A 23,242-nucleotide genomic window follows, 5' to 3' on the forward strand; every position below is an offset into this window, starting at 1 on the left:
ACAGAAGGCAACAGAATGGAAACCATGGTTCCTGACAAAGCAATCCCCATAGGGACGCACCTCCCATGGAAGCCTTTCCCGCCAGTCTCCATCACCATGAACCCTGGTCTCTTGTGCCCACCTCTGTTCAGGCCACGGAGGATTTCTGAGGGGCTCATAGCCTTTACTTCTGCCCAGCCTCTACCCCACACTACTGCTGCAGTTCTAATCATACAGTTCAGACTTTTAAAGGGACACAAATTATTTCTGCTTGAGGAAATTTGGAGACAAAACATGAAGAAGTTAGAGTTGTATAGTCTCATACTCAGCCCCTTCTGACTCTTTAAGTATTACTTGATTTCTTCTAGGCCCTCATGTTTTTGGTCAATTCCTCCCTAATGTAATCCTTGGGGTAGTTCCCTAGAGCTGCCGTAACAAAGTATCACAAATTGGGTGGCTTAAAATAACAGAAATTTATTGTCTTACAGTTCTGGAGGCTAAAAGTCTAAATCAAGTTGTCGGCGGGGCATTGCTCTCTCTGCAACCTGTAGGGAAGGAATCCCTCCTTGCCTCTTTCTAGCTTCTGGTGGCCTCTGGCATTCCGTGGCTTGTGGGAGCACCACTCCAGTCTCTGCCTCTGTTTTCACATAGCTGTCTTCCCTCTGTGTGTGTCTGTATCTTCACATGGCATCCTCTTCACTGTGTCTCTCTCTTCTTCTTATAAGGACATCAGTCATATTGGATTAAGGACCTGCCTTATGCCAGTTTGACATCATCTTAACTAATTACATCTGTGACGACCCTAATTCCCAGTAAGATCACATTCTGAGGAACTGGGGTTAGGAATTCAACATATATTTAGTGGGGACCCAATTCAACCCATAACATCATCTTTCAATTTTAGGTTAACAGTAATTTATTACTGAGCACCAACAATGTGTAAAGCATTATGCTAGATGCTAGGCTTCATTAAGCAATGACCCCTGCCCTTTAGGAAGTCACAGTCTGGTGGGAAATAGTTAGACATTCCAGTCAAAACCTGGGAGTCATCTGCAAGTCCTGGAGTTTTCTGGAGGCAAGATGGGACAGGCCATCACACAGCTCAGGGGACAGGCTGGCACTCAGACCTGGATGAGCTCTGAGCTGGGCTAACAGCAGAGGTTCAGACCAGAGGGCAGAATGAACGGCACTGGGCATCCAGCCAGAAAAGCGATTGCAATGTGAAAGGGAAGGCCCTGGCCCCTGCACTGGGGCCGTGAGCTTCAGAGACAGGACTAGAGTCCTCAAGAAGATGTACAGGTGAGAACAGGACACAGCCCTCCTACATAGGTTACTTGGTCATGAGATGCTGAGCTGATAAAGTTGCCAGCTTTAGCAAGTAAAAATACAGCATGTCCAATTAAGTTTGAATTTTCAGATTAACAGCAAGTAATTTTTAGTATAAGTATGTCTCAAAAATTGCATGGGCTATACTTATACTAAAAGAGGGCTCATCTCATGTTTTTTTTCAATTTATTTTTTATTTATTTATTTTTGGTTGCACTGGGTCTCGTTGCTGCACGCAGGCTTTCTCTAGTTGCGGCGAGCAAGGGCTGCTCTTCGTTGCGGTGCACGTGCTTCTCATTGCGGTGGCTTCTTTTGTTGTGGAGCACAGGCTCTAGGCGCACAGGCTTCAGTAGTTGTAGCACGCAGGCTCAGCAGTTGTGGCACAGGGAAGTCCCCTCATCTCATATTTTATCTGGCAAGCCTGTTGGGGGGAGGGGTGACAGTGGGGCAGAACTGGTCTCAGAGACTAATGTACAAAAATCAGGCTATAAGAACGGGGGCACATTGGTAGGCCAAGGGAAAGGGAGGAGAGAGAATTGTATAACTCAGGAAACTGTCCTGCAGTTGACATGCCACATTAACGATGGGGCCAATCACATGATATGTCATAACTACGTAAGTACTTCCTGCCTCAGTTAGGATTAGCTCAGGAAGTGAAATGGACTGAATGGGGCGGAGTAGGGGAAAATAAACTGAGAGCAGGTGAATACATAGCTGTCAGTATTTCAAGGAAGACCAGTGCTATGTGTTACAGTCGAAGTGCAAACAGAGGATTGTGCAAAGGAGAGAGAAATTCTGCCTGGGAGAATTGTGGGAAGATTTATTGGAGCAGGTGGGGTTTGAGCTGGACCTTGGGGAGAGTAGAACTCCCACCTGTAGATACCTGTTCTGTCTTAGTCTGCTTGGGCTGCATCACAAAACACCATAAACTGGGTGGCTTAAACAACAGACATTTATTTTTCACAGTTCTGGAGTCTAGGAAGTTCACAATCATGGTATCAGCTGGTTCATTTCCTGATGAGAGTTCTCTTTCTGGTTTGCTAACAGTCTTCTTGCTGTGTCCTCACATGGCAGAGAGAGAGCAAAAGCAAGCTCTCTGGTCTCTTCTTATAAGGGCACTAATCCCATCATGAGGGCCCCACCCTCATGACCTCATCTAAACCTCATTACCTCCCAAAGGCCCCATCTCCAAATACCATCACATTTGGGGGTTGGGGCTTCAACATATGAATGGAGGGGAGCAAACATTCAGTCCACTGTGTGGTCATTCCAGGCTCAGTGGGCATGTGATGTTGCTGGATCCTGGCTGCCCAGACATGTGGAGGCCAGGTAGTGGTAGCTTTGAGTTTCAGGGCAAGGTCTGGATTTAATTTTCCATAGGGAAGCAACATTGTTCCCAGCTAGTCCACTTTTATTTTCCATCCCAAATATAGCACAGCTTTTCTTTCCATCTCCCCAGTGAGGACCTCTGGGTTTTTTTCTCTCTGGCTGCAGGTGCACACTTTCAGGCCTGCAGTGTTCGTTTTGAAGCTGCCTCCCTCCTCCTGACTAGGACTCAGCCGTGTTCTCACGCTCTCTACCCGGGAGGAAGAGCCCACTCTTCTCTCTGACTACAGGGTCTGCTCCCAGGATTTAGGACAGAGGCTTTCAATTGTCTTCATCTTTTCCCCTGTTTTGAATGCTTTTTCACTGGGCTCTTTCTTTATCCACTGACCCTTTAATCCTAAATACCTCTTCTTGATGTCATTCCAAGCCCCATATTTCCTATCTGTGCCCGAAAGCAAAACTTCCCCAAAGCCAAATTCCCAACTGGGGTCACCATACTCCACCCTCCCTCAGGGAGGCAGAGGGGGTCAATAATACTCCGGACAGGTGTCTTTTCTCATAGGATTAGTCCAGAGCATTGTATGTCTATTCCTAGGATCCCCTGGGTCTTATTTCTGACTGTCCAGCTATTACTGAGACCTCACGCTGCCCTCATTTGTGAGAAAATCCAGCTAAGGGAACTTTCTCTTCAGGGTCATCTAGGGCTTCGGTGTTATCACAGTTATTAAGACGTAAAAGCTTTTTCATCACTGTGAGTGACTGTGTGTGTTTAGGATTATGTGGAAATGCCATTTGCCCAGGAAGTGGAAAAAAATATCTTTAGCTCAGTTATAGGAAAGAAAATCTTAATTGTACAGTAAACAAAGAACAACACAACAGCTATTTTCCAGAGGACAGACCATCTAACCCGTTCTTCAAAACCTGCCGGTTCTTCTGAAGTTTATAAAGTCACAGAGGAAGGTGCCCAAGGAGACTGGCTGCTTTCCAAAGTCGCCGATTTTGTTTTTCTAGGGCTAAAAAAAGGCCTCACTGGAGTATGAATATAGCTCAGCAGCATCAATTCAAACTCAGTAGTAATGAAGGGGGGAAGAAAAGGCTTTTCTTCTCATTTGTAAGAAATTGAAAACTCAAGCTATTATAAGTCGATAGCAGTGACCTAGAATATACAGTTGCTGTATATATTTTGCTGCCATGAGCACCCACTCCACCAAAACATCTTTTAATATGAATCCGCAGAAGAGGTGATGACAAATGGAGAGCACCTTTCTGTTAGTTGGAAGGGCTAGCCGTTCCCCAAAGATAGTAGTGGGCTGTCCAGTGCTACCCAACATTTTAATTATTTAGTTGAAAGAGGTAGAAAAAGTCAACTGTAAGAAACCAGGGAGTAGGAAATGACTCTTGCATGAGAACCTCAGATGGTACTGAGCCACAGTGAGAGATGCGGTTGTTCAGTGTTGGGTTAGTCCAGCTGGGGAAGAAAGTCGGGCTGCTCACAATTGAGTCGTCAGTAACCCAAGGTGAACTCAGGTTATCTTCCCAGGAGTGGCACTAGGGAGATAGAGGTATTTTTCTGAAAGCAGCTAACTATCCTGGATAGGAATTTCACTTTCAATCTTGACCTCATCAGCTTCCCTGATAATAGGAAGAGCTGATGGGTGCTGTGTGTACAGACCGACCTCCATTCCTCTCAGGCCTCTCGTCCTTCTTAAGCTCCCCCTCCCCCACCTTCCACTGAGTCCCAGCCAAGGGTAGTAGAAACCCCTAAATTGCATAACCAGGAAATAGTTACAAGTCTAGGGCAAATACATTATTACACCTGAACTCTAGGAGTGGTCTTGTTTGGAAGGAAATTAGAAGTCAATCTGGCCATCTCAGCTACTATGTGAGCTAAGATAGAATGGAGGTCCCTAAATATTCCTTTTTTGGCATCATGGAGATGGGGTAATGATGGGAGTTAGGTCTCTGCATCACAGTTAACCCTGAGTATCCGGGGCAGTATGTAATTTGGGGGTGGAGGGGGCAATGGAAGTATCCCTTCTTAGAAATGAGGCCATATGAGCTGGGACCTGTTAGGGACCAGGCCATAGAAACAGTCATCCAACTGGGGACGCTGGATGAGCAAGGCGCAGGCCATCCTCCCAGAGAAGGTGGTGAAGTCAGGTGAGTCATGGGTCATGGCATGAGGCTCGTGTCATAGGGTCAGAACAACCAAGTTCAGAAGTCTTCCAGGTTCAAGAAAACTTAGAAACAGTCTGGAACCATTTATAACTATCACTAAGATGGTTCATAGCCAGTTAAGTAAAGGAAACAACGGGTTATACTGATTTTAACACATTTTGTTATTGTAGAATAACAATATCGTTTTGAATCTCCAAAAGGAGGCTGTAGTATGCAACACTTCCCACACTCTGTCCATGAGACCTTGGATTTTGCAAAGCCAGTCTTCTAAAACTTAGGGATGCTCCAGAAGCTCCTTTCAGGGTCAGAGCTATTACGTGACCACTAAATAGGCCAATGGACCAATTCTATTTCAGTAAATGTTACTTTTCTCCTAAATTTTAGTGGGCTAATGTGTTGCCTGAAGATTACTATGACTCAAATACCAGAGTTTTTTTGGAAGAACTCCCAACTGTAATGTTTTTTTTTTTTTTAAGAATCAGGTGACACAGAACCTGCAAGTTCTTTTCAAGCAAAGTCAATTCTGTTAGACCAAACAGCCAAGGCAGCAGTACATGGGGATGACAGTGAGCTTATGCATTCTGATTTATTTCAATTTAGAAAATGAACTTCGTTGCATGGGTGAACCAGTTACAAACAAGCTTATTCGCCGAAGTGCCTTTGTCCTTATGCAGGGCTAGGACTTGTCTCCACATCTCAGCAACCCAATTGATTGCTGCCTGGGGAAGACTTTGGAACAGACAGTGTTGTTTGTCCGACTTATCCCAGTTCCATTTGCTCTAGCTGTTCCCAAGCTCTTCTTTGTACATCACAGAAAATTAATTCAGCCATTTTGGTGGGGGGGAGAGCAGAAGCTAAAATATGCTTCTCTACCATAACGTAGCTTTTAAAGTTATTTGCATTTTTAAAAAATTGTAGTATAGTTGATTTACAGTGTTGTGTTAGTTTCAGGTGTACAGCAAAATGATTCAGTTATATATATATATGTATATTTGTTTTCAGATTCTTTTCCATTATAGGTTATTACAAGATATTGAATGTAGTTCCCTGTGCTATACAGTAGGACCTTGTTGTTTATCTATTTTATATATACTATTGTGTATCTGTTAATCCCAAACTCCTAATTTATCCTCCCCCGCCCCGCCTTTCCCTTTTGGTAACCATAAGTTTGTTTTCTATGTCTGTGAGTCTGTTTCTGTTTTGTAAATAAGTTCATTTATATCTTTTTTTACATTCCACATATAAGCGATATCATGTGATATTTGTCTTTCTCTGACTTACTTCACTTAGTAAGATAATCTCTAGGTCCATGTTTGCATCTTTTTAAACACCACTAAGAATGACTTTGCAGAGGACAATCACCAAAGAAAAAAATATTTGTTTAAAGGCATTTTCAATAGAAGATTTCCCTAAGAAGTACTCCTTTCCTTCTTTTCTATTTTCTACTTGTACTGAAAATTAGATTTCTCTTCTACAATTTATTGATACCTACGGAGTTGTGTTCAGTTCAAGTTGGTGAGATCAGAGTAATACAACCTGGAAGATTTTGTAGGGCAGCTTTCTTTCTGCAAAAATAAAATAAAACTCATATAACTATGGATATACTGAAATAGTACATTTCAGTGATTAAATAAAGTGAATGCAAGTTGCCCCCATGCCTTTCAACTTTTCTAGTCACTAAGATACTCAGAACTACATGATAGTATGTATTTAAGTGAGGAATTTGCCCAGTTGGTTAAGAGGGGTGATTCTTACCATTTTTAACTGAGAAGGCTTGTAATCTGGAAGTTTCCTGCCTGGCCATATGCCAGCCTATATTTGGGGAGTCACTGATTCATTCCAATCTCTCTTATTTACATGCAGTTCTTTTTCATTTGACGTATTCCACCTGCTCTTTCACTCCTTGTCCTGCCTCTGTCGTGTGTAGCTATTGGTATTCACAAACATCCTGTGCTTATTTCTGCCTTGGCAGGTCCAGCTCTAGATTGGATGAGCCTGAATTTAGTTTCCCTCCTCAGTTTTCATGGAAGCGCCAGTAGCAAACAATGCCCCATTGAGAAAACATACTTTCATTCATGCATTTGCTCCTTCTCCCTCCTGGCCTCGCTTCTCCAGTGAGTGGCTGTTACTCAGCATGTCAGAAGAGGGACGAGGCTTCATCAGTGGAGGAACTAATGAATGAACAGAAGCCTCAGTGTAGGGTGCAGGCTGGTGAGAAGCAGCGGAGAGGCTGTCATTCATTTCCTCACTGTGGGCTGGAATACAAACAGCTGTTTCCTGCTGTATTTCCATGCTCTGCCTTCTACACACTGCCTTCCTCTCACCCTCCCCCACTTCTCTTTCAGGCCCCACTGCTCCTCTTGGCCACATTTTTCTTCCGATGCAGCCTATATTTGGGAAATCACTCTCTGCTTCATCCTCATCTTTATTATTTACATGTGATTCCTTTTTGCCTTCTCTTTGCTTTAAAATTCTTCCACTTTTTTTCTCCACTTGGGTTCCTCATCTCATTTTTCTGGACCGATCTTCTTTGCAATTTTTTTCCAACTATCCTGTCTCTAGGACCACCCACCCAGATGTATAAAATCATATGTGACCCTCGGAACCCAGAACAGCCAAGGAAGCCCAAATATCTCCCCTTCTTTCCTTTGCATCTTTCCCTGCAGGATGACTGAGATTCTGAGTAGATGCGGGACAACCAGACATAACACCTTCTTGAAATTGTTGTGTCTATTGAAGATTTTCTATGCACAAAAGAGTATATATATATTACCTTCCAACTATGGGGCAAACTTTCTGTCCAAATGGAAGGATAAAATTTTTCTGATGAAGAATAAAGAAAGTCGGAAGGTACTTTAAAATCTAGGTTGTCTCCTGCCTCTACATACAGACTCACCGCCCACAGGCTCCAGCCCCAGATTCCTCGAAGGTAATAAATCCTAAACTCTACACCTATTTCACCAGCTTCACTGGAACGTTCTGGATGTACATCTTCTGTTGGTGACAGGAGGAAGCATTTGCAAATCCAGTTTTATTAAGGATCCCATCTCAAGCTGAAATTCCCTGTATGGCTTTGGAGTGCATTTAATATGATAATATAGAATATAGTACCAGGGAATCGATGTCTTCAGTGGGGTTCCATTAGAGAGAAGGTCAAGTCTATATAGAGTTTTATGTTCATTGATAGGAAGGAACACATGTTGCTTGAAGTCAGAACAAGATGGTCAGAGAGGAATGCATTGAATTCCAGATAAAAGCTAAAAGGAAATGATCTTTTTTTTTTTTAATGTTTATTTATTTATTTGGCCGCGCTGGGTCTTAGTTGTGGCACGCGGGATCTTCGTTGCCGCATGCGGGCTCTTAGTTGCGGCCTGCGGGATCTAGTTCCCTAACCAGGGATCGAACCCGGCCCCCCTGCATTGGGAGCACGGAGTCTTAATCACTGTACCACCAGGGAAGTCCTAAAAGGAAATGATCTTTTAAAAGCCTATAAATACTTCATCTGCCCCAAGCCAGCTTCTCAACTCTTCCATTTAATTTTCTTGACTCCAAGCCTCCTTGTAAAGTGTTACTCTCAGACATGGAAGGATTCTGGCTGCTAACAAGAAATAAAGCATTGAATTATTGGGCTCAATCAGCGGTTTTCAAACTTTTCTTCTTTGGTCCAGGAAGTTCCATGGACATGCCTCACTGGCCACCACAACCCTGCATAACATTTTATTTGTTTTTCTTGTTTTGTTTTTTTAAAAACAAAACATTTTACCATTTTATTTTATTTTACTTATTTATTTTATAAATTTATTTATTTATTCATTTATTTTTGGCTGCTCTGGGTCTTTGTTGCTGTGCGCAGGCTGTCTCTAGTTGCGGAGAACGGGAGCTACTCTTCGTTGCGGTGCGCAGGCTTCTCATTGTGGTGGCTTCTCTTGTTGCAGAGCATGGGCTCTAGGCACATGGGCTTCAGTAGTTGCAGCACACGGGCTCCCCAGTTGCGGCACACGGGCTCCCCAGTTGTGGCACTCAGACTCCTCAGTTGTGGCATGAGAACTCTTAGTTGCGGCATGCCTGTGAGATCTAGTTCCCTGACCAGGGATCAAACACCTGGGCCCCCTGCATTGGGAGTGCAGAGTCTTATCCACTGTGCCACCAGGGAAGTCCCGTGAATTTCTTAAATGAATATTTCCCCAATTTATCTTTCGGGTACCTCCTGTTTTTCCTTCTTTGGGCCTGTTTAAAAGAGGCACATCTCTCATTGAATGGATGCACATGGACATATTTTCTCTGCTCTCAGTGGCCACAGGACATACTGAGGGGCCTTAGCCACCATCACCCCCAACTGAGCACTCAAATCCACTGGAAACGCTTGTGTGCTTTCCTAATACTCAGCAGGCAGCAGGATGTGGAGTCATGAGCTTGAACTCAGAGCCAGACAGCCTGAGTCGAATCCATCCCAGCTCTGTCATGTAAATGTTATGATTTGGGGCATGCTACGCAACCTTTCCCTGCCTTTGTCTCCTCATCTGTAAAATGGGGGTAACAGTAGTATATCCCTCATAGAGTTATATGAGGGTTATGGAGTTAATAGATTAATTATTATATACCACATACTTGGAAGAGTGCCTGATGATAGTTAGTACAGTATACATACTATTGTCATTTTTACCTCAGTATTGAGTCATATTTGTGTGTCTCAGTTGGACGTGAGGAATGGTTACCTGGGATCATCATTTTGACCCAAAGGTATTTCAGAACTTTCTGGGATTAAGAAACACTGGGCAATTATAAGTGCTTCAAGGATGTGGAGAACCTGGCACCCTCAGACACTACTGGTGGGAATGCAAAATGGTAGAGCCACTTTGGAAAACCATCTTGCAGTTCCTCAAAAAGTTAAATGTAGAGGTACCATATGACCAGCAATTCCACTCTAAGTGTATACCCAAGAGAAATAAAAACATATGTTCACACAAAAACATCTACAAGAATGTCCATGGCAGCATTATTCATAATAGCCAAAAACTGGAAGCAAATGTCCATCACTTGATGAATGGGTAAGTTAAATATGGTATATCCATACAATGGAATATTATTCTGCCATAAAAAAAGGATGCTAAGTGAGAGAATCCAAACACAAAAGACCACATATTATATGATTCCATTTGTATGAAATGTCCAGAATAGACAAATCAGAGACAGAAAGTAGCTTAGTGGTTGCTTCAGGCATGGGGTAAGGGGGAGGTGGGAGTGAGTGCCAATGGGCACAGGGCTTCTGTTTAGGGTGATGAAATGTTTTAAACTCAGATCGTGGTGATGGCTGCACAACTCTGTGAACAGATTAAGAAACATTGATCTGTACACTTGAAATGGGTGAATAATATGGGATGTGAAAAACATTATTTTAAAAAGAAAAGAAAAATCAAGTTCTAGGTTCAGGTGTGGGCTCTGGGACTCCACCAACTTTCTGAAAGCAAGTCATTAGGAGAGGAGCCTGGGATCTGTTTTTAACAAGCCCACCAGATGAAGCATCATTAAGTAAGTTTTTGAAAAATACTGTTAGAATATGATTTTTACTTTACTGGTATGGGGAGGGATTAGTACCCTTTAGCTTACAGTTTTCACCATGTGCTGGGTGCTATGGCGGGTATAGTATGACAATAATGATGATCATCAAAGTGGATGGTGCAGTTCTTCTAGAAGTTTCGCCACTGCATGTTTTTGAAGTGCAGAGCCCCCAGAGACCTTCAGACTTGTCTCCCTGGCCCGTTCTCTGCAGCCACATTCCCCTCTCGCCCTAAGCAGGTGTGGAAACTGCAGCCAGCACCACCCAGAAACTGACTATGAAATTCCCAGTGCACTTGCACCTTTCTCTTTAAGACTTGCTTACATTCAGTTTCCTTCTCTTAAGTGTTTCTTATTGCCATAGCAACCCTAATCAATCACTGGACTAAAAATATCTCTTTCATTTTTCCAAAGCATGGCTGTAGTGAATTGAAAATTCAGCTCTGCCATGTATTTTGCATATGCTACTTTCCTTTCCCAACACTGAACCTGGGTGTGCCTGTGTCTGGAAATTATTCTTGCAGGGGCCCAGGTACTTCACTCGTCTTTCCTGGCATTCTTCTTCCCGACTGCAGATTCTCCCATCACTTCCAATACATACAAGTACACGTATTTCATGTTCAACAGAGAACATTGCTTTTCTGCACATTCAGTTTTAGGTGCTGGAGATTTCACAGGTACCCGATGATCACTTTGCAATAAGAGGTTCATTCCAGTGGATAACATTGTGTTTGAAAGGCAAATTAAAGATGCTCAGATACTGGCTACAAAGGAAGTTGGTCCTGTCAGGGAGCAGATGAAAGCAGTACTAGTGAGACTCTTCTGGCTTGGGAGGATCTAAGCTAGAAAATCAAAGAGGAGATGATAGGAGATCTTTTGCCTTTTTTATCTGATTTCTCCATGATACCAGTGTTATTTTTAGAGGGTTAGGGACAAAATAAACCCTGGGTGTAATAAAGTGAATATTTGTTATGAGTCTCCTGGCCAAGCTGCTTTTCTAGTTAACAAGAGAGAGAAAAAGATTTTTCATGAGAGAGAAGGTTCCAGATCTTGAATGGGCCCAGGGGAGGAAGGAGGGCAGGGAGGGGCCGAAATGACTCATGATGTCCCCCAGGCTCCGGGGGATGAGGACATTTCATGGCCCCTCTCCCTGCTTCATTGCACTGCTCTGGAGTCACTGCCCCAACCCTCTGCCTGTCAGCAGGCTCATCTCATGGGACCCCCTGCGGTTCCCAAATGTTGTTTTTTGATGCTACTTCTTAACTTTTCTGAGCCTCGGTTTTTAAAATAAGGCCGAGTGAACCAACAGGCACAAAGCCTTTAGATCTAGGAAAGAAGAAAGTTCACCGAGATTCTGGTAGTATTCTTGTTTCCCTACGTGTAGTTGGCAGGGGATCAAGGAAATCTGAGAAGAGGTGAGGGGAGAGGGCCCCTGTGCAGAAAGAGGAGCTGCTAGGCCTTTAGGTAAAGGAGGACAGTAAGAGGATGGACCTGGAAGATGTGATGACACGTCCCCAAAACACAGCAGGTCAGGGGTCACAGCAAGGCTGGAGGAACCCAAGCCTGCTTTGTGGCTTGGCCACCATCCATGTCATGAGAAGGACCAATCAGGTGTTGTGTTGCCACCACTTCAGCAAACCCACAACCTCCCAAGACATCCTTGCACATACACAGTGGAAGGGTCCCCCTACAGACATACCAACTCTATTTACTCTCCATATAGTCTGTGGGATTTCATGGGGAGGGGTACAACGGGGTGGGCCAACATTTCTCTAATATCTGTTCAGCCAGATACTGCCTGGCCTTGGACATTTGTTACCTCACCCCACAGCTGTGAGGTTGGTATTGTATCCATTTTACAGGTGAGAAAACTGAAGCTCAGGGTGATTAAGGAATTTGCCCAAAGTCTCAGTTTGTGTGAAAAGAAGCTGGCGTTTGAATTAAAGGCTGTTTCACTCCAAAACCTACATTCTTTCTACTGAACAATCCTACTTGTTCCCTGTGGGCTAGGTGCACACTGCTGCATCTGGACACCAGTCAATGGCAAGTTTTGTGGCATCAGTTCCTAGTAAATATCGCCCTGGGCAATAAGTAGTGGCCATTGACAAAGTGGATGACATCACAGGTGGAACAACTAAGAGTACAGATTTCCCGTCCCATTTCCCTAGATATGTTCAAACCTCAAAGTCAGTGATACTTTACTCAGATGAGAACCAAATGGGTGATTTGGCAGGGAAGCAATGGTTGGATTCTTGAGGTTTGGTGTTATATTGGTTTTCTATTGCTATATAATAAATTTCCCACAAACTTAGTTACTTAAAACATCACACATTCATTTTCTCAGAGTTTCCACTGGGGCTCAGGTTAGCTGTGTCCTTGGTTCAGAGTCTCAGTCAGGTTCGAAATCAAGGTCTCAGCCACGGTTCCAATCTCATCTGAGGCTCAGGGTCCTCTTCCAAGCTCTCTGGTTGTTGGCAGGATTCTGTTCCTTGCGGTTGTAGGACTGAAGTTTGGTTTTCTAGTTCGCTGGCCTCCAGGGGTCGCTCTTGGCTCCTAGAGGCCTCCCTCAGGTTCTAGCCACGTGGCCCTCTCAGGATATGGCAGCTTACTTCCTCAAAATCAACCTGTTTCTTCTAAAAAGAAGTCTTATATAATGTAACATAATCTGATCACCTTTGTAATCTAATCAGAAGAGCAACTATCCCATCATATTCACAAGTCTTGTCTACACTTAAGGGGAGGGATTATATAAAGCGTGCAAGATTATACCAGGGGCTGGGAATCTTGGGGACCATCTTAGAATTCTGTCTACCTTGGGTATTTTAAATTTATTTATCTATTTTTGGCTGCATTGGGTCTTTGTTGCTGCGCGGGCTTTCTCTAGTTGTGGCGAGTGGCGGCTACTCTTCGTTGCGGTGCGCAGCCTTCTCATTGCGGTCGCTTCTCTTGTTGTGGAGCACGGGCTCTAGGCACGCGGGCTTCAGTAGTTGTGACACACGGGCTCAGTGGTTGTGGCTCTCGGCCTGTAGAGCGCAGGCTCAGTAGTTGTGGTGCACGGGCTTAGTTGCTCCGTGGCATGTGGGATCTTCCCAGACCAGGGATCAAACCCGTGACCCCTGCATTGGCTGGCGGATTCTTAACCACTGAGCCACCAGGGAGATCCCTACCTTGGGTATTTTAGTCTTCCTCCATGTGGCTATGGGCCAAATGGAACTTTAAGCATTCAGTGTTCCCAAATGACATGGAGAGCATAAGAGTCCTCTGAATCCCTTGGACAGCTTCCAGTTTTAGCCAGTGGGTGACACTCCTGATGTCTCTCTTCTTGCATTATGTAACAGTTTGATTGTGTCAGGATTCCCAACTTTTTTTCTGCTCCTACACTCTGACAGTTCCCTTAGTGATATGGAATCCCCCTCACCCTAGGAAATGTGTCAGAATCTTTTTTTTTTTTTTTTTTAATTTTTATTTATTTATTTATTTATTTTTTTGGCTGTGTTGGGTCTTCGTTTCTGTGAGAGGGCTTTCTCTAGTTGTGGCAAGTGGGGGCCACTCTTCATCGCGGTGCGCGGGCCTCTCACTATCGCGGCCTCTCTTGTTGCAGAGCACAGGCTCCAGACGCGCAGGCTCAGTAGTTGTGGTTCACGGGCCTAGTTGCTCCGCGGCATGTGGGATCTTCCCGGACCAGGGCTCGAACCCGTGTCCCCTGCATTAGCAGGCAGATTCTCAACCACTGCGCCACCAGGGAAGCCCCAGAATCTTTAGGGATATATTTTGAGAAAGTCCAGGGTTGGAAGGTGGGGTGCTCCCTTCTCCACCCCCTGGATATTTGAGAATGACTAGGTTAGGTGGTATCTTCCCAGCTGGAGCAAAGCCCTTTGTCACAGAAAGCAGATTTGAGCAAATTGAAATTAAAGTAGATGCTCTGATGCCTGAATAACTGGAGGGAAAGTGACTTAAGCCATTCCTAATGGTAGTGGGGAGTAGGGGAGGGAGCCTCGTGTTGGAATAGTGTTGGAGCTTAACGAGAGTTGGTGAGCCAGACACATAGACAACTCACTGTGATGATGCAAAAGGAGATAGTGCTGTGACAAAGGAACAAACAGAATGCTATGTGCATACAAGGGATAATCATTCTGAAGTGGTTTGAGATGGCTGATGGGTAAAATTTAGGAAGGAAATGTCAGGCCGGGGGAACTGTAGGCATAAAAGCATGGTAGCCAGAAGTGTTCCAGGGAATGGAAAGCGGTCTTCTGTGACTGGCCATGGGATGAATACAGGGCAAAGCCAGAAAGAAGATTCGGGTCAGATACAGAAGACTCCAGGTCTTCCCCTTAAGGAGAGAAACTGAGTCAGCAGAACTTGGGGGTTCACTGGATGTGATGGGTGAGTGTAGTGGATGAAATAATGTCCACCTCAATATTCATGTCCACTGGAACCTCAAGTGTGACCTTATTTGGAAGTAGGGGGTCTTTGCAGGTGTAATTACTTAAGGACCTTGAGATGAGAGATGAAATCACACTGGATTTAAGGTGGGCTAAATCCAATAACTTGTCTTACAAGAAGAGGACACAGAGACACACGGAGGGAAGAAGGTGAATGGAGACAGAGGCAGAGATTGGAGTTGCAGCCACAGACCAAGGAGCACCTGGGACCACCAGAAGCTGGAAGAGGCAAGGAAGGATGCTTCCCTAGAGCCTTCAGAGGGAGCACGACATTGCCAACACCTTGATTTCAGACTTACGGCCTCCAGGACTGTGAGAGGTTACATTTCTGGTGTTTTAAGCCACATTCGTGGTAATTTGACAGCCCTGGGAAACTCGTGCAGTGCAGAAGAACATTCGAGTTCGGTACGGACCATTCAAGTTTGGTGGGCCTAGAGGACCCTTGCTGGGGACAGCCAGTGGGCAACTGGACATGTGAGAAGGGCAGTTGGGGTGAAAGATGTCAATTTGGGAGGATTCATAAAAAAGGGTCATGGAAAAGTCAGGAGCAGATGAGATCACTTAGTGCAAGAAAATAGGGTGGAGGGCAGAACCTAAGGGACCACCTTCATTGAAGGAATGGAGGAGGGAAGAGAAGGCTGGGAAGGAGCTGCTGTCGTAGGAGGAATTGCTTCATCACATAGAACAGTGTAGAGAGCCCTACAGGGCGTGGATGAAGAATCAGTTGCTGCTTTGGAAATTCTTTGATCATCAGTCATTTCCATACCATATTGCACTGGTTGAGAAAAAAATGGTAGGAGATGAAAAAGTACAGCCAGCATGCATCGACTGTTCTTTTAATAGAGTTTGATTGTGAAGACGAGGAGGAATGGGATTGGTTGTAGATTGAGGAAGAAACATAACTGAGGGAACTTGATACTTGTTTGTTTTTTAAGAATATGACACTTTGGGGACTTCCCTGGTGGTTCAGTGGTTAAGACTCCATGCTTCCAATGCAGGGGGCCCAGCTTTGATCCCTGGTCAGGGAACTAGGTCATGCGTGCCGCAACTAAAAAGATCCCACACGCTGCAACTAAAGATTCCCGCATGCCGCAACTAAAAGATCCCACACACGGCAACTAAGACCCGGCACAGCCAAAGAAAGAGAGAGAGGGAGGGAGGGAGGAGGGAAGGAAGGAAGGAAGAAAGGAAGAAAGGAAGAAAGAAAGAATGTGATACTTCTCGTTATATTTTTAGGCAGTAGAAAGGAAGCAGGGAGAAGATGCAAATAATCAATGAAACAAGTTTCCGGAGAAGAGACTTACGTATATTTTTAACCCTGCACCTATTCTGTGCCAGGCACTGTGCTGGGTTTACCTGAATGATCTCACTGATTTTCTCAGCATGCCTACAGAGTAGAGAAGGATAGTCCCCATTCTGTAAATGAGGAAACAGGCTGGGGATGGGAAAATAATTTGCCCAAGTTGATACATCTCAGGTCTGATGACTCCTATGTCTCAGTTCTGATCATTATATTATTTTTCCGTTGGGCTAAAGAAGGCAGCATCTTTCTCTGATTCATGAAGAATAAGAAGCATCATAAAGGAATAAGCAGGACTTCACTGGTGGCGCAGTGGTTAAGAATCCGCCTGCCAGTGCAGGGGACACAGGGTCGAGCCCTGGTCCAGGAAGATCCCACATGCCACGGAGCAACTAAGCCCGTGCGCTACAACTACTGAGCCTGCGCTCTAGAGCCCGCAAGCCACAACTACTGAGCCTGCATGCGTAGAGCCTGTGCTCCGCAACAAGAGAAGCCACCACCCTGAGAAGCTCGTGCACCGCAGCAGAGTAGCACCCGTTCGCCACAACTAGAGAAAGCCCGCGTGCAGCAACAAAGACCCAACACAGCCAAAAATAAAATAAATTAAATAAATAAATTAAAAAAAAATAAAGGAATAAGCAGAAGATTTGCGACAATGGAAGAGAAGGAAGTTGTAGGTGTTTCTGTCACGTGGTCTGTGTCTTCATTAAACTATGCATCAAAATTATCAACTGCGAGGGAGGAAGAGTGAAACCAGGCGTGGGGTCTTGAGAAGGGAAGGGGGTTTAAGATAACCTTGGTGGTGAGATACAGTAGGGAGCCAGCCAGGGAGAAAGGAAAAAAGCCTTGCTTAACAGTTTAGACTCGACTAGGATTAGAGGGCTGGATTTTTAGAGAAGCTAACCTGCTTGGGGTAAGCAGGAGTTTATCTCAAGATGGATAAAAAGATTCTGGCCAGAAAGATTTTAGTGATAGCACTAAAAATGCCCCGAGCCAGAGATACTTCTGATTTTAACATGAGAGACAGCACACACTCCAAGGTTCCGAGAACCAGCCATCAGATATCCCAGGGGGATTATCAGTCCCAAACCACTGCTGAAGGAGACAGCACTGACCAGCCTGGAGCTGGCCTAGCTGACCCAGGTCTGCCCACTGCCTTGCGGAAACCAGGTGCACTTCTAGCCTCTGGCAGGGTTGCCATTCTGACATGAAAATAACCTAAGTCCTTGACTCAAAAATAACATCTGTTAACTTGCATAAGAGTTTTGCATTTTGTATTTGGGTTTAATACCCAAATGCTAAAATTCATTTGTTTGACCTTAGTTAAGTGGTTTAGAGATTCAACCGATAAAAACTCCTTGCGGGGTTCCACTCTGATGCACCCAGACCCACCTCCCCACCCTGGATAGCTCTGTTCTCTCGCCACCTGGTACTGTGCACACGTTGGATTTAGCCTCATGAATTACGGGTTAAAAAGGACAAATCGGTTCACCTGAAGCTTGTTATTTTTAAAAGGGTCTCTGCAGGTGTGTGTCCTCAAGTTCACTTGTTGATTGAGAGCTCTACCGTGGGGCTCTGAGCCACTCCATCTTGATTCATTATGGGCGGCCCCTCCTTGGAACTCCCTGGGTCTGGGTGTGAGGGCAGCAGTTGTGCAGTGAGAGGTTTGACAGGAGACAGCAAAGAAAGTGTTAATGAATGATCGCAGGGCTTCATTCTCCATGAAGGCAGTTACTGGGATTGATTGTTTCCATGTTTCCTTAGTCACGTTCAGCTTGCTTGTTTCACTCAGATTAAGACAGATGAACACCGAATGCGCACAGGCATGTGATGTCAGAATTATCAATGGCACATCGAAGGCCTCTGCCTTCTTGCACAGATGCCATTTGGGGGGGGTCTCAGCTGGGCTGAAAGGGGATCACAGTCACGATGGGGTGACCGTGTGGGGCAAGGGTGCATGTTGTGGACCTCGGGGTTTTAGATAATGCATTCTCTCGCTTTCCTTCCCGTGCATGGTATAGTGAGGTGGTTTTCCAACTTAAGCCCGCATCAGCATCCCTGGAGGGCTTGTTAAACACAGATGCCTGGGCTCCATTCCCAGAGTTTCTGATTCAGTGGGTCTGGCGCTGGGCCCAAGAATTTGCCTTTCTGAGAAGTTCCAGGGTGCTGCTGTTCCCAGGTTCAGAGAGCCCATGCTGAGAACCAGTGGGGTAGTCATCGAGAGCACGGACTCGGGGACCAGGCCACCAGACTTTCAATCCCAACTCTACTGTCCACTACCTGTGTGATCATGGGCCATTGACTTAACCTCTCTGTGCCTCCGTTTCCTCATCTTTAACACAGGGCTGATGATAATAGTTCCTACTTCATAGGATGGTGACAAGGAATAAAGGAATTAGAACTTGGAAGCTCTTAGACCAGTGCCCGGTATAGAATGTGTGCTCTGTGTACATTGGATAAATAAATAAAGGAGCCAACCTCTTGGACTGTGAACATATTGGCCCAAGCTTCACTCCTCCAACAGCAGCAGCTCCCAGTGGAGACGCTAGGTCGTTTTAGCCAGTGGTCTCCATCCAATCCCACCTCCGGTGGTAGAGAAGGTGAATGCCCTGCTCAGTGCCAGCAGGAGGAAGGCTACACCGACATCCATCAACATCCTCTTCTCAAGCTACGCTAACCCTTATAGTCTACCGAACACGTAGAATGGGCTCAAGGAGACGGGGACGCCAGGATGGTGTGCATTTGGGGTTTTTCTCCCCTGTGCCGACAAAAAGAGAGGCCGCCTTTTATGTCAAGTTCAGCTGCAGCCTCATACTGATTTGCTGCCCTCTGTGCAAAGTTGGCTTGACACCCAGCCCTGTTACGTTTTATGCACATGATTTTATTTAACCCTCACAATGTCACTGTTAAGTAATCGTTATTTTACCTGTTTCAATATTGCTGGGGTTCAGACAAGTTCAGTGACTTGTCCAAAGTCACATGGCTATCGAGTGATAAAGCCAAAGCTAAAACCAGGTCTGTCTGACTTCCGTAACTTACAATCTTAAAGCTCTACGCTACCGCCTCTAGCTTTGTATGAATATGTACATCATGGTTAAGGCTGGTTCCCAGGCATCCAGCAGTGGCAGCTACTCCCTGAAGTGAAGCACCCTGGAACTGGAATTGTCTCTGTTCCAGTGGGTTGCTCTCCTAAAGCCTGTGGTCGGACTCGTAAAGCATATTCTTTTCGGAAATGTCCTCTTCGGCGACTTGCCTGATTGCTTATTCTCTCTGGCCTGACTCCTGGATGAAATCATGTTCACGTTGCCAAAAAGGTGGCTTTCCTTGCATGTGGACATGCACCTAGTATCTTAACATTTCTGATCGTGGACAGTGCTCGCAACCAAGCGGTCAGGAGAGCAGCCAGAGGCTAAAGTGAAGATGTGAAGAGAGAAAAAACGGTATGTTGATGAAACTTTTCTTTTTTTCCATAGTGTTCCTTTCTGCCAAAATTCTCCATTCATATAGAAACCAAGTATGAGGACAACAAAGGAAGCAACAACAGCGTGAGTAGCCCCCTCCCCACCCCACCCCATGCCCCGCCCCAGTCCATACCGCGCTCTCCCCTCACGGACTCTGAGAGCTCCTGTGTGGCCAGGGCCAGCAGCACGATCTGTGCCCGGGACCTCAGAGAAGCTCTGGCTTTTCTTCTCATCATTCTGTACTTTCCATGGCCTCTGCGCAGAAATCTCTGTCGTCTGGAGTGATTGTCACTGGGGATCAAGAAGGTTGATGGGGACCTTGGAACTCTAGATCATTGGATTGAACACAAATCTTCTCGATGACATTTGCTTAGAAGAATGAATGCAGTCAGGTGTATGTGTGCACAATACATGTATGCACATATTTTCTGGGCTGTGCATATGTTCACGCAGTCACACACACATGCAACGAATCCCACCTTAAAAATCAGCGTAACCCTCTAGCAAATGTTTACCTCGTGAGGCATTCTGACTCTCGCTAAATTTTAGCCAAGAACTTTGTTCATTAGTATTGCTTAAAATTCACTTCTGACCTGGCTTTCGCCCCACCTCTTTCTGTCGGGGCGATACATTTCTAAATCCCCATCCCCTTGGGAGTGGATGATTTGACCTACAAGAACCTCAGCCTGACATTGGGTTGTGGGTTCCATCAGGACGCAATGAGGGAAGAACCTGTATCTAGAAGCTGCAGGGCTTCACTTATTAATTTCTACTTCATTTTCATGTTTTGCATTTGTGGAGAAAGATGAAAATTGAGGCTGTGGCAAAATGAGTAAGGGAGTTCTGACAAGGCGACCCCTTTGGTGCCTTCATTGAGCCAAGGAGATGCAAAACAAGATGCAGGAGGCCATGGAGATACCTAAGTGCCCGGAAGAACTATCTAAGGGCTCATAAACGTTGTCAATTTGAAAACCTTTTTATGTGAAAACAGTCACTGAGATAAACTAAGAAACTCTCTAGAAGGGACAGCTTTGGCCAGGCTGACTCTGTTTCTTCATGTTGACATCTTCTAGAAACATCTTCTAGAAACTTCCTGCCCTTGGCAAGAACAAATTCTTCTAGAAGGTACAGGTGCGTTTGTGCAGAACTCAGGGTGTCCCATTCAAGGTGGAGTCTGCCTGGACAGAGCTTGAGTGGTTCCCAAGAGGAGTCACCCAAGAACTACATTTCACACCAGCGTGGTGAGGGAGGACACCGGTTCATTCACTCAGTATTCAACAAGAGCACCTCCAGCACCTTCTATTTAGATGTCACTGTGTGAGCTGCATGGATGGTGTTAAAAATGCAGATATGTTTCTCAAACTCCAGGGACTCATGGTTTAGTCTGGGGGTGAACCAACATATTAAGTGACTAAAAACATAAGTGCGTTAATGGGCGTCCCTTCCTTCGGTGTGAAGAGTCACCACTAGTCAACCCTTGGAATGGAAAGCGCTTGAGGAGTGACATTCCATAATGACCCATCTATTCACAGGGACTGACGTGGCTTGTGCCCTGTCACTTCAGCTTCTTGAACTAAGTTAGGAAACCTGAAGATTATCAGGGGTCGACAAACTACTTTATTTGTAAATAAAGTTATTTTGGAACACAGCTACATTCATTCACTCATCTGTGGATATCTAAGCTGCTTTCATGCTACACCAGCAGAATGACTACTTACAACAGAGCTCATGTGGTCTGCAAAGCCTAGAATATTTACTACATGGCCCTTTACAGAAAAAAAGTTTGCTAACCCCTGGTCAGAGAGACTCAGATCAGAGCGGCACACACCACATCTCCAGATTTGACCCCTTGATAGATCCATCCCAGCTGAATGCCTTCTCCAGAGTTCCTGAAACTTTCCAGAGGAGAGAAGAATGCAACCTGCAAGGGTACTCTTCCCCCAGTAAGTTCAGGATCCTCAGTGGTTAGCGTCCCCTGGTGGTGGGTGACCTAACAGAGCCGTTTAGTCCCGTGTCCTTGTCAGCAGCCTGAAATCAGAGGTACTTTGCTGGCCAACTGCGTCAAAGCCTCATTGTCTAAAATAGTGTTGCACAGTGTACCTTGAACCCTTGTAGAGTCATGACTTTTTTTCTGATGGGAAAATTAACATGGTTCTTAAAACTTGGAAAACACACACAAAAAAAGCAAAACCAGTAGTAATCCCATACTTCAGAGATAACTGCTGTTAGCATTTTGGTTCATCCTGCAAAGTATTAATGAATTTACTTTTCAACCAGTTTCCCTAAAATTGGCTCATACAACCTCCTGTTTTTACCATGTCGTGAAGTATCCTTCCCAGTAATTTTTAATGGCTGCGCTGCATTCCCTACTTAAATGTACTTCTTTGAACAGTTGACAGTCACTGGATCTTGAAGTGGGCTTGACCATTTTGATGTAGCCGTAGACCATCAGGAAAAGGGTGATAGAGATCAGACGTGCCTGAATTGCTTTTCCCGGCACAATCTAAAAAATACGGGGTGCGGGGGAGGCAAAGGGGGTTAAAACATCTTTTAATCTTTCTAGACAAATTGCCTTGCTTTCTCTTTTTCTCTATCGCTCTGTCCTGTCTTCATGAATAGTTAAAACCCGCTCCGTTTGTAGAGGTATGGAATGGATGTGCGGCCTTGCCTTGATCCTTATAGGTTGATAGGACCAGCGTAATCTTCTGGTTTATCCTCAGCTCAGGTCTAATCTAAAAAAAAAAAAAAAATCACATGGTTATCATTTACTGTCTTGTATCCCTTTTTTTGGCAAGTGCTAAGGTCTTTTCACTACTCTCCCAGGAATTTAGCTTTGTCACTCCTCTCTTAGGAATTTAAAATACCAGGTCAGTCACCCTAAAGTCAGGATCCATGCCTAGAGTCAGCACCCTCTACCCACGCCAAAGGCCAGTTCTCTCTGAGACTTAGGCCGGCTTGCAAGAGAAGCACTGAACCCCAGGGCACTTGTGGGCAGTCCATGTCAACACAATTTGCTTCCTCTGGGAGAAATGCCAGCTATTGTACCCTGTGTTGCCTCCTCCTCCACAACTTGCTGGCTCTGACACTGCCCGGGGGGCCAGCTCCTTATCTCTCTGTCGTGGCACCCAACTTGCCCAAGTCCGAGTTCACTGAAGAGGCCCTAAGTGTTTTTGCCCAGCCTCTGCCTGGCTCTGATCCATAAATCCCCAGGTCTTGCTTCTGAGCTGTTGGACCAGACAGGCCAGCCCCAGCTTGATGAGACTTCTTCTTTGCCAATTCGTCTTCCTCTGATTTCCATATTCAGCGGCAGCTGTTGGTCACCCAGCTGGTTCAAGCTTGGTCCCTGGAGGCAGAAAAGGAAGACTCCATTGGTTTTCATTCACACTTGTTAATGTTTCCAAATCAGAACTTGAGAAATATATATTTATGTAATAATACTTCATTAAAAGATAGCTTTGTCCAGGGGTTCAAAACTGGAGCCTTAAGCAGATGGCGTGTGCTGGCATGCTCTTTTTCTGTCCAGGGGTGAGTATGGAGTTTCTGGTGGGAGGCAGAATTGCTAAAGAAAGCAGTGCAGTGGTGGATGTTTCTCTTGTCTCACTGCTTTGCCAAATTATTTAATAAACTCAGGTCATTTCTTTGCATTTTCTGGGTATATAGTCTTATCATTCAGC

At 45.1% G+C, this 23,242-nt stretch overlaps 1 protein-coding gene across 2 annotated transcripts in view; it reads left to right on the forward strand.

Annotated features, from left to right (window-relative positions):
* PITPNC1 (phosphatidylinositol transfer protein cytoplasmic 1) overlaps nt 1–23,242 on the forward strand; it is a 259,809-nt gene that overhangs the window by 148,650 nt on the left and 87,917 nt on the right. For both annotated transcript variants that reach the window (XM_059907373.1, XM_059907374.1), the window contains one exon: nt 19,581–19,652. In XM_059907373.1, coding sequence (XP_059763356.1) covers nt 19,581–19,652 — 72 coding nt within the window. The remainder of the gene's footprint in view (nt 1–19,580; nt 19,653–23,242) is intronic.

The sequence above is a fragment of the Balaenoptera ricei genome, chromosome 20, assembly GCF_028023285.1.
Source record: "Balaenoptera ricei isolate mBalRic1 chromosome 20, mBalRic1.hap2, whole genome shotgun sequence".
In the NCBI taxonomy this organism is placed as follows: Eukaryota; Metazoa; Chordata; class Mammalia; order Artiodactyla; family Balaenopteridae; genus Balaenoptera; species Balaenoptera ricei.